The 12,081-nt window shown below is 36.7% G+C and overlaps 1 protein-coding gene across 6 annotated transcripts in view; it reads right to left on the bottom strand.

Annotated features, from left to right (window-relative positions):
* Positions 1 to 12,081, bottom strand: part of NEDD4 (NEDD4 E3 ubiquitin protein ligase) — a 51,460-nt gene that overhangs the window by 28,643 nt on the left and 10,736 nt on the right. For 3 of the 6 annotated variants that reach the window (XM_063169636.1, XM_063169639.1, XM_063169637.1), the window contains exons 3-5: positions 10,731 to 10,809; positions 9,594 to 9,632; positions 9,098 to 9,151 (exon numbers count right to left, since the gene is read on the bottom strand). In XM_063169636.1, the coding sequence (XP_063025706.1) occupies positions 9,098 to 9,151; positions 9,594 to 9,632; positions 10,731 to 10,809 (172 nt within the window). Of the gene's footprint in view, positions 1 to 2,846; positions 4,856 to 9,097; positions 9,152 to 9,593; positions 9,633 to 10,730; positions 10,810 to 12,081 lie in introns of those variants that run through there. The other 3 variants (XM_063169640.1, XM_063169638.1, XM_063169635.1) reach the window with 2 other exon arrangements.

Raw genomic sequence — 12,081 nt, 5'->3', positions numbered from 1 at the left:
GTTTGGGGGATTTTTCTGCTTCAAAACATGTAATTTCAATAACTAGAGACAAAACTCAAGCAAAATTACTTGTAAGGACTATAACACAATTTATTCCCTCAATTGTATAAGAAATTATTTTAATGGTATACAGCTGCTGAAATAGATTTGCAAGTACATTTACAATATTCACATATCCAATAGAGAGTGATACTAATGGGGAAGGAATAACTAATGTCAACAGGGATGTCAACATGATCTTATACTTGTAGAAGAGATTAACAGAACTTGTAATTTTTTAGAAGCTAATGTTCTACAAGGACTGGAACTGTATCCACTATTTCTGCCTTCCTCTGTACCTCCTGGACTTTATGTATGTATGATGACAAATAACCTGTTCCCTTTCTCACTCCTACCCTCCCAATCCACATCTCTGATGTGAAAATGCTTTAGTTGCAGATTTATTTCTACCCCAAGCAGAGACAGATGCACTAAAAAAATCCCCAAAACAATAATGAAAAACCTCAAAACATTAAAGTAGAAATACATAGTCAAGGACAACCTTCAATGCTGTAACCATGGACTTCTTTCTTTCTCCTGCTTCACATAAATGAAATTCCAGTATCTGTAAGAGAACCTCTTCAATAAGTTCCCAGTAAAGATCAGCAGTCACACACTGGCCACCACCATTCCCCATTTTGTAACTTAATTAAAATGAATCCAAAGCCAGTTGTCATAGAAATGGTGTTGATTTTTTTTAAGCCAGCCTTTAACAAGCTGTTGATTATGGAAAGCAGCAAATGTGATCTGAGGTGGCTGAAGGCTGGTAGCAAGGCATGGAAGAAAAGAATGCATAGACCTTTTGCTGCTTCAGCCTCTGGAGTCTCTGACCACAGCACTGATTTGATTTCATGGCTGCCCTGTACAGATAGCTGACATTACTAAATGCTACTCCAGTATCAACTTGTTAAATTTGAACCCAGACTCAGCATATCAATATACTAGGCCAGACTAACTGGAGTCAAGAGAAATATTTTTGGAGTTGTTTATTTTTAAATGAGTCACAATACACCATGATAATTAAGTGGACTACGTAAATAAATGATTGCCATAGAATCTGTTGTATTGGTCACAAAGACTAATAACAAATACAATGGTATTTATCTATTTTATTCCAGTCAATTACTGAACTGCTGTGAAGTCAGCTATGGTTTTTGCTTGGTTTGGTGGAGGAAGCTTTTACATTTTTTGATAACATGTTTTATAGAATATTTACCTATTTACTGGTTTTACATAAAAACTGAAACTAGCCATTTGAGAACTGAAAATTTTCTGTACCCGATGTTTGTGTCAATCCATTGTAAACACTGCTCCTGGGAACTGAAACAAACTACTGCCTGCCCAGTGTCCTAGGAGGTTTGCTGGAAATGTTAGCTAACAATCCAATCCTGAACTTGGATTAAAATACAGATTATCTTTCATATCAGCTGCCATTAAACACAGAGACCAGCAGTGCAAGTTGATGAGAAATATAATTGAAGTGCATGACTCAACTCCGTTTTCACAATATACTTTCAAAATAACTGACACAATTCAATTAGTCTGGATCTAATGTGTTTGTGCTTATTGTGGATTTTACCCCTCACTTTACAGTGAGATTTTGGGAAAAAGAATCACCAAACAGTATATATAATGATTATCTATTCCACTCTGAGTTTTATAAAGAATTTTAAGCATAAATCACAGTTTCCCAAGAAGGAAAGTCAAAGTGTAAAATCATCAAGCACTGCTCTAAGGGCAAAAAAAGACTGAAAATTCCAGGCTAACACCTCCAAGGTAAATTACTAGTTTAGATAGGGAGTGTCATAACTGTAAGGTCTTTGGCAAAAAGCCCTTTGCCTAAATAAACACATTAGTTACATGGTAGTAGTGTCAAATCAATGAGAATGAGTTCTTAAAACAATTTTACTAACCATCAATTGTTGCACTTTTATCAGCATTCATAACTAAAAATATTCAGATAATTTAAATCCTCACAATGTTATTTAAACTACCTTAAAGGCTTAAAATCTACCTTCCATGTGGCCTATGCTTTACTAACTGCCTCAAGAGCTAATAAGAGTAGACACCTCTACCAGCAGTTTAGCTGGACATGAATTTCATTACAAAAAAAAAAAATATTTAATATAAGCCTTCTAGACCCAAGTACTGTAATTTGAACAGCAATGTTGTTGGAAGAGGTATTAAGTTACTCAGTACTGCTCAGGCTGAAATAGTAGTTGGAAGGAGGAAAAAAAGAGTGAGAGGAAACTGAAAATTCCTGTGGTTCAGGGTGTATACAGAAACAAATGGTATTTACAGTTTCTCTGCTCAAATACGACTTATCTTTAATTCTACATACAACAAACTGTTCTGTAAAACAAAGCCTACCTGAAATAAAACTAAAAGATCACTCATTTTTACCCATTTTATATGCAAACTTCAGTAACTGCTATTAATTTACTGAAAATTTAGGTGTTTATAACTACAAAATTTCATCTGAAGTTCAAATGACTCCCATGTCTCCATAAGTAGACAAGAAAATCCCTCTGAGCTCATGTAAACAGCAAACTATTGTTTTAAAATCTATTAAAGGCATTTATTTCACAGCAACACCTATTTACCTATGCCCCATATTCTAAGAAACTAATCTAAAACCCAAATGTTACAGATAATTAAAAAATTAACTTCCTAATGGTGACAATTTGACACCATTAGGAAACTCTGAAATCACTGCACTTAAGCCTTGGTTGCACACTTTTACTACTTTCCAGCTAAATTTCAACTCTAAGATAGCATCACATTTTTCTATAAACCACATCACTCACCTTCTGGGGCCTCCACAAAGCGCTAGACATTTCCCTTTTAGAGGTTCCATATCTTTTCCTAACACCAGTTGTTTTTCCTTCATTCCCAGCTTTGAACTGTATGTGCAACTGAGACGTCCTTGCACTATGACACTTGTATTTAAGGCTGGATAAGCAGCAAGAAACTTTTTGACGTGATCCTTCCAAGGAAACACTTCTTTGCAAAATATGGGGAGTTTTGCTCATCTGTGCATTGGGTCCTCCTAGTTCATTTATATTAATCTGATATTCTGAATCTGTTTTTGAGGGCAGACAAGCAGATGTGCTACGCTCCAGTCTTAAATGAGGGTATTTTGTACCAGAGTTCAGATTTAACTCTGGACTGCAAGAGCCATTAACCATTTCACTGCTTGATGCAAATGCTCTTTGATTAAGATGAACTGAAACACATGGGAAGCCATCAGGTACTTCTTCACAAGTTGCCTGCTGAGGACCACTCAAAATTTGACTTTTGTCCTGTAATGATGCATTCAAATAAAGTGGGCGGATATCTCTGACCTCGCCAGAAGAGCAAACTGTTTTAGACAGCCTAAGTCCATTGACTGCTGTTGAAAGGAATCCCTTGGAAATGGTCTGATCATCTTTTTGTGCCAGCTCACTAGGAGAAATTATTAATTTATGAGATGTTTGATAGGTGCCTCTGTGTGGTAGCTGACCTGAGCTTACTGGAGAAGCTGGAGGAGTACTGGAAGGACTCCTAGGAAAAATAACCAGTGATGAACAACGTCGCAATGGAATTTTAGTTTTCTTCCTCACTGACAAAGCATCTTGGTCAAAAGTAGTATTACTTCTGTACAGTGTTTCCTGAGATGAGTTGCTCCTGGAGGGATTACATTTGTTTCCAGTGCTTCTATATGAAGAGTCACCATGTGCAGCACTACCACAGAAAGTACTGTCACTTGTCCAAAGAGTGCCACTGCCACTGTCACTGATGACACTGTTAGCATATGAACCTCCATCACTTGTGGTACTTGCACATGATCCGTAGTCACTGCCAGCACTGCTGAACGAGCCACTGTCACTTGCTGCAATGCTGCTGAGGCTGCCTCTGCCCAGAGCAGCACTGCTCAGAAGGCTGTCATTGCATCGATGGTCAGACACGGCTCCAGCACCGCAGCTCCCTTCGCTACCAACACCAATGAATGAAGTGTCTTCACCAGCAGCCACGGCATCACCAAACCTAGAACATCCACTCTGCTTCCTAGACTGCAAGGAAATGTGCAGTGAACTGCTCTTTTTGATTTGCAGTGAAGAAATAGTCGTGCTTTTCTCTGGATTAATTACTTGTTGCACTACAGGTGCATAAGCAGCTTGTCTAGGAATTAGTTTCACTTGTGTAAAGCTAGGTGCAGAACTCTGCGATTTTTTGAAGTACATACAATTATTCCTATCCAAAAAATCTTCAGAGGTTTCTGATAATGGGTCTGTGTTGCTTCTTTGGGTAGCAAAATGCAATCTTAACCGTCGTGCCATTTGTTCTCATTTCCACGCATGTTAGCAAATGAAAACCACAAAGATCCTTCAGCAGAAAGGCCACAGGCAGCTGCACAGAACCCAGAGCTGGTACATTGCAACAGTAAAAGCCCATAAAAGTTGCAGTCTTTGTCCTAATTTCTACAAGATACTAGCATTTTAAAAGAAAGTACCTCTTGAAATAAGCCAGCCATTCCTTGAACTGTAGTTTCTGGACCGTCGTTGATTGCTTGCAGTCAGAAAGGCTTCATTTAAAAAGCTCTTATGTTCCAAGGATCTCAGCTGCGACACACTGACAAACACTACTGACCTTGTTGCAATTACACCTCCTGGAATTTGCATAAATGAATGCTAGAATAGGCTTCCAGAACTTGCAGGCTGCAAGCAGCAACGCCTGCTGCGGCTGCACGAGCTGAGTCAATGTGTCCGCACTTTCCTCAGCAGCGTATGACTACTAATATTTTTACCCATAGGTTTAGAATTACAGGAAGTTGGTAGGAATGAAGTCCCATATAATTGAGTATCAAGTCCAGGATTGAATTTCCAAATAGTAACCATGCTAGCAAACTGCTGAGGTCTGAATTATGCACAAACTAGTGAAATAAGCCTCCTCCCCCTTAAGAAAATGTTTTTCTGCACTATTTAAATAAAACTTGAAAGCAATCTGGCATTATCTTGCAATCCAAATGCTGCTAAGCAATCACACTTTCTAAAGATCTGCACATAGTAGAACCCTCTGTGCTTATTAATTCATAATTTTAAATGAGGTGCAACTGAAAAGGGGCCAAAAAAAAGTTTTGCTGGTTAATAATTTGGCATTTGTTTTTATTTCTAGTTTGACCTTTTCTAACTACAGCTGTTAAAGGTAGAAAGAAACAAAATTACTCTTACAAATCTAACTACCTCATCTTATTTGCTGGAAGCCCAGAGTAAGGACACATTCATTACAGTTCAATTTGATTTGCAGATATCTGACCAGCTACACAAACTTCAGAACACTGAACTAAGTATGCACAGAGATAAAAAGCATTACCAAACAGAATTACAGAAGAAAGCTATTCTCTATAAGTACACATAAACTGCCTCATAGATTCATAACTAATTTTTTTCATGTTCATTTTTTAAAGAAAATGATCAGCATGTCAAGAAATTAATATACTGTAAATTCTTCCAAGAGTAAAGGGATTGAGAATTCCTACAAAATGTTTCACTGGCTCATGTAATCTGTAGAGGCCCTTTGCTGGCACCTAGTGGGACTTTTGATAAAAGACAATCTTGAATCCTGCTGTTAAGTGGGATTTTTGTTGTGGGTTTTGTTTTGAAAAACACCAACATTTGGCCATGAATGTACTTTTGAATACATAAGCCATCTATGATGTAGTACTGAATGCTACTGCTCTAACATGGAGTTACTTAGTGCCGCTCAAAGAGTACAAACAGAAGAGAACACTAGGCCATTTGTACTTTTATAGGTCATACTACTAGGAGTTTTTTCTGCTTCATATTTATTTAACCTTTACTGTATTTTAAGCCAGAAGGCAGTAAAATTAACATTTATACCTCCTTCCCAAAAAAGAGCCAAGAATCAAATTCACAGTACCTTGTTTGCAAGAAACAAATTTGTTTTCTAATTATACTCCAGGGCTTACTTAACCTCCATTACCTGAATTCCATTATTAGAATGCAGCAATAAATGAATACTAGCTTATTCATAAAAAGCCAACAAATACAACACTTCATTTATTTCATTATAACCAACAGGACTCCTTCTAAAGTTATATGTTGGTGGGGACTGGGATAGGGAAAGAAGAGGAAAGGAAAATACCATGAAAGGTTCTTTTGGTCAGTTTCAAAAAGTTACATTTGTACTTCAAGCAATACAGTAAAAAATACCCATAAAATCAAACAAACCAAACACAAACCAAAAACATCAGCGAGTGACCCTAAGATATGTGAGCAAAAAGTAAAAAATGCATTTCTTAAGGCTTCTTCTCTCCCCAGTAACAAATATATTAGTGGACAGTTTGTAACATGTTGGTGTGATGTGAAGGGCAACCATTGGAGGTGCTGGTTTCTTTCAGTAAAAGCATTACCATCTCCCACAGTGGATGATCTGAAATGTTTTGTTCCATTTTACTAAAGAAATCCTAAAAAACCCAATAAACTGACATAATTTGGTAACTCAAGGCTTAAGATTCCAGCAAAATTTCTCAACATGTCTCTCTTCCTCAGCTATCCCTGATTAGGTGTTGCCAGCCAACTGCAGCTTTCTCAGGCAATGTCAAATGGCTTTTAAAGTGTTAAATTCAATGTTGCTGAATTAGAGTTGGCATAAATATAAACTAAAAGTCAGTATTTTTAAATATACCAATAGTTCCATTCAAAGCTTAATATCATTGATTTTTTCAGTATCAATAACAGATTTAGGCACTTTGCAAGATACCTATATTGTGGCAAGGTACTGTAAGACAGATAGCAAGAGGTGTGGTCACTTCACTGATTCATCTCCTAAGTGATCTCCATGTTCTTGACATTTCTCTAGTGTGTTTTTAAAGATAATCTTAATTAAAGACTCTGCAAATCACTCAAGCCCTTTATTCTATCACAGGTTTGCAAGTCAGAAGAACAAACTAGATTTAGCACTCCTTTACCAAATCCAAGACAAGTGATTTTTGAAAATTTTATAGCTATTACAAGATTTCAAAACTCTGACTACTGGTGATATAACCAATGCAGCAAGACCTGAAATTTAACCTAAACTCTGAAGAAAGGTTTTGAGGCTGGTATTCAAGAACACAGCATTTCTTAAAAACAAGCAGGTATTTCTGGCTTCCATTTATCCCTAAAAGTCAAAGGGAATAAAAGCACTTGAGAGAAAATTTTGTAAAGAGGAAATTAACCATTGGTAGACACAAATATAAGAATATTTTAGTTTTACCAGATTGCTCACATTTAGACTTTATACACTCATCCAATAGGCAGATGAAAGAACACTGAAAATAACAGAATAAAATACTAAAATAGCAGAAGATGAAACACCTTCTGATCATAGCTACTTAGCAAGGCACCTATTTGTGACATGTGAGGATGAATTAAAAGTGGGGGAGCTTGTCAACACTAAATAACAATCATAGCTAAGGCAACAATTTGTCTTACTTAAAACAACCCAAGACATTTGGGATAAAAATGGTTTCTGAGAGCCAGCTGAAAAGGAACAGGGAGATGGGGTGTTCCATTCACCAAATGAGATGGAGACAATGAAAATATAGGGATTTGATTACAGAACGATAGAGTGACTGATGAGGTCATGACACTTTGATCTCCAAATATAATCATGCATGGGAAACAAAGCACCCTTTCCCAGCTGATACCAACAAAATGTTTACCTGGTTCCTCTCCATAAGTAAACAGATCAAACAACTCATATATTTAGATATAGAAAGAATGTGAAGGAGTTCTATTGGAAAACACAAAGAAAACACTGGCCTTCTCCCCCAAAAAATCAAGAATCCTACTTTCTGATCACGCCTCGTGGCCTCCAGGTGGTGGCAGCAATGCTCTAACGAGACATGCAATGGACAGAGTACTTGGCCGTGCTGAGGAATATGCTCCAGCCCATAATACTATGTGCAGATGAAAATCTGAGCATCCTGAAAAACCACATTTAACCTCCCATGTAGGGACAAGTGCTTGTGATTCCCTTTAACACTGCTTTTAAATAAATCAAAGAGACATTCATATTTTGAATACTTGGGACAGGTAATATCATCAGTTAAACAGTAAACAGCCTGGGGACTGTGTAATGCCTGTAACCAAGAAACAAGCCTCCTCCTTCTTAAATCTCATTATTCTAGGCAGTTTGTACTTATATTTACACACATTTTCACTCTTCCCAACCTCAGAAGAGCAGCACTTTGATATGGTTTACTGAACACGTGCATTTTAGGAAAGAATGTTTTTCATGGCCAACACACTACTAAAGCACAAAGCACAAAGAGATCCCTTATTTGGAATGAAACTGTGTTTGGCCTGCAAGAGCACTCAACCCCTTCCATTAGTTCCAGACTCCTGCAGAGGGGAAAGGTACCTATCTTAGTGACAAGGAACATCGGTGAAACAGATGCAAGTGTCATGACTGTACTGCTACAAGCTTACTCACAATGAAACACACAAACAAATACAGGCAATCAGACATCTGGACACAAAATGAGAGCCTGGGTCAGAGGAGGAATTTTGATTTCACTGAGATAAAAGCACAAGCTAGCTCTATCTCACCAGTGACCTTCCATTCAGAGTGACACAAGATCACAATCCATTGTTCACTTCTTGAGCTTTCCAAAGAAAATCCATGTATGCTTTCTTTGATGCTACTTCTCACACACTGAAGAAGATTCTCACACCACATTCTCAATACTGCTTTGTTTGTAAGGAAAAATAAACATCCAATGCAGAGCTTGCAATATCACCAAAGAATTTGGTCCTGTCATGTGAACAGCACTAAGAAAGAATGATGCTTTCATGAGTTAAAGCACATTAGAAGTTTACAGTAATAATGTAAGTGCTTCAGAGCTTCAAGAGTGTGGCAATGTCAGATCAATAATCAGGTCTGCCTTGAGTTTTAGGTTTCATTATAGAAATTAAGGTTGTTTGGAGTGGGTTTTTTATCCACACTGAATCGTGGTGGACTTGCTTTCATTCAAGTCTTTAATACACTGCAAAATTAACACAAAAAGACCTACCAAACGGTTTTCATCAAATACTTCAAAAAGCAGTCTGTGTTTCTGAGGATTAACCTATGAAAAAGAAGTATAGTGATAATTAACATAGGTACTGAATTCCAGCACTTGTCTTTAGCAAAATCTCTGTGTTTTGGAAAGAAATACCAAAGGTCTTTATTAAACAGCAAATTTATACCCTGCTGCCATTCTACTATGCAATGCATTTCTACTAGAACCAATAAACCATAACTGGTACTATCCCAAACTATTTCTAAATCCATGCACATGCTTTCAAACATTCACAGAATAAAGAAGGCAACGCCAAGACTGAAAATCTGACATTTGTCCCAGAGTTAACAAAAGTATTTCTAAGGAAAGCAGTTTTTGAGCCCTTTAGAACATTAATTGTGGAGTTCTTTCTGAATTAGGGAAGAGTTCTGAAGTGGGGAGAGTAGTGAGTAGTTTTTCCCAATGTGGAATATATCCAACATGTAATAAAGCTATAAACAAAACTTACTCTAAATAAGAGTTCTTCATTCCATTTTGGGTTTAAAGACTATGTGCAGAGGAACAAAAAAAAAAAAAAAAAAAGAGAGAGCATTAGTTATACTGATAATTCTGTACAATTATATACAATTTTTGATGTATTACACATTATATTCCATGTAACAATCCACTTAAGAAAAAAGTACCTTTAAGCTTGATATTGCTGGTAAAAATCAAAGGAATCTTGTACTGTTTAATGCAGGGCAGAATGGAGACAATTTGTGCAGGTATTGTGAGCTATTGTCTATGCCATGGATGCAGAGAAAGTGCATGAGACACTGAAAATAGTTAATTTAGAGTATGTCCCTTCAGTAATAATCACTGCCTTCCTCTCAGTTCAACACCCACATTACTTACATGCAAGCTCTTAGCAAATGCCAAATCTCTAAGCAACATCAACTACACAGACCAGGAACAGATGGGCCAAACACAGCACAACTCACTCAGCTCAGCTCATCTTTGAACTGGGATTATTTTAAAAAATACTACAGATAGTTTAATGTAGCAATTATCAAAATGGAATGAAAAATATGCATGAGTGATCTCATAACATAAGTTCGAGCCACTATCCAAGTACATCAATTTGGAAGGGTGCTTTCCCTCTCATATATACAGTTCTTCATTTTTAGTTACACTGAGTTAGCAGTACTTTTTCCTGCATGAATTCTAGAAAAACAATGATTCAGGTGAATGGTGCAATTTGATGTTTAAACAGAACAAAGTGGGTTTGTGTTTTTAACATAAAAAGATAAAAAGTTGTAAAACAAGAAAGATTCTTCTATCATTAAAGGTCTCAGAAAAATCAGAACAATCCAGTACTTCCATTAATTATGTAGTTTTCAATCAGTACTCACCTTATATTCTTCAGTTTTTCCTCTACTTTGCAATAAAATTTTTAAAGAGAAAATCTCACAATAATGCCACAAACAGAGAAACTGAGCAGACCATGGAACACTCCTTTCCCCACGTCCATTCACTCTAATACATGAATTCTCACATTTCCCCTAGCTTTCACTTTTCCTCTGGAGTCTGTTTTAAAAAAAACCTCAACACAATACCAGAAAGCCCAACCAAACCCCACCACACCCACACAGATAAGATGACTAACCTTTCTAATAGTTTTTGTCTGAATACTGGTAAGGGCTCCATTCACTGGATCATACAATGTCACTTTCACATATGGGTCACTGGGAGGGAAAAAAACCAAACAAGTAGTACACTGCTCTATGCCCTTCTTGGTCACCATTATCAGCAGTCAGGTTTTGAAAGGCTTAAATTAATAGCAGTTATGTAATCAAGGGGTCACAATTACTTTACAAATACCACAGAGATTTGTAATTACAATCATTTCCTGCAGAGTTTCAGAGATAAAACTAATATAAACACCAGTAGTGATAATGATCATATTAGCTATGCCATTCTGTGTATCAGTACAATTTGACTCTGTCCTCTTTCATAGTTATTTCAAGATAACAGATTGAATAAAACTTCTCACATTTCAACAAGCAAGCATGAAAAAAATCAGTTATGACTGAAAAATCTCAAAGTATCTTAACTTTAGAACACCTGGAATTTGAGGTACTTCCTAGAACATGCAACAATTTTACTAAATGTTCTATCATTTTGACAGAGTTTGAGTTGAACCTGAATTTTTCTGTTAAAGAAGATGTCCCAATATTTCTGCTTAAAATGTCCTACTGCCTTTTCCTTTCCTGTGGTACTAAAACCCAACATATTATGTGAATTTCTACTTTTCATGAACAATCAAAGCACTCAATTGCTCAGAGTAGTAACAAAAGGTGACCAAGACTGTCTGCCATACAGTAAAAGAGCATATGGTTTTCACATATTTAAGTTATGATGAGAAAAGCTGATCAATTTGTGCTCGAAATAAAAATTGTACGTGAACAAAAATTTAAGGAAGACTGTCTAGCTTTAGGAAAAATACAAATTTCACAAGAGAATTTTTTCTATTGCTAAACTGATGTCACACACAGCAATTTTGTGCTAAAATAACAACATTCCTGCACATATGCCAAGGCAGCTGACAGCAGAACTTGTACTAAACTCATCAATACTTTTCTAGACCCTTTGTACAAAGGCCAGAAGAAAAAGTGGCTTTAGCACTAAATGCATTCTGCCACTTGCCAACTCTACAAGATCCTAAAAGCATTTCAATTACCAACTCACAGGTCTGATCATTTCTTTGCTAAATTTTAAGCCACTGCATATAATTTGAGCTGAAACAGTCTCATAGCCACCAGTGTTTAGTACTGTGCTCATTCCAAGTCTTTCAAGCACAGATGAGAACTCTGACCACAATTAAACTCTAGTTATTTTAACTGTAGTTATTTGAGCTGCAGCCTACCTGAAGTGAAACACAGACCTGGATCTATCCTCCATGGCAGAGCTATTCTGTTATGCAGAGAATGAAACATTGCTCTACTTTGTTTTGCCAA

Source organism: Melospiza melodia, chromosome 15 (genome assembly GCF_035770615.1).
Source record: "Melospiza melodia melodia isolate bMelMel2 chromosome 15, bMelMel2.pri, whole genome shotgun sequence".
Classification (NCBI taxonomy): Eukaryota; Metazoa; Chordata; class Aves; order Passeriformes; family Passerellidae; genus Melospiza; species Melospiza melodia.
Note: the sequence above shows the minus strand (reverse complement) of the source record. Positions and strands in the feature narration are given on the sequence as shown.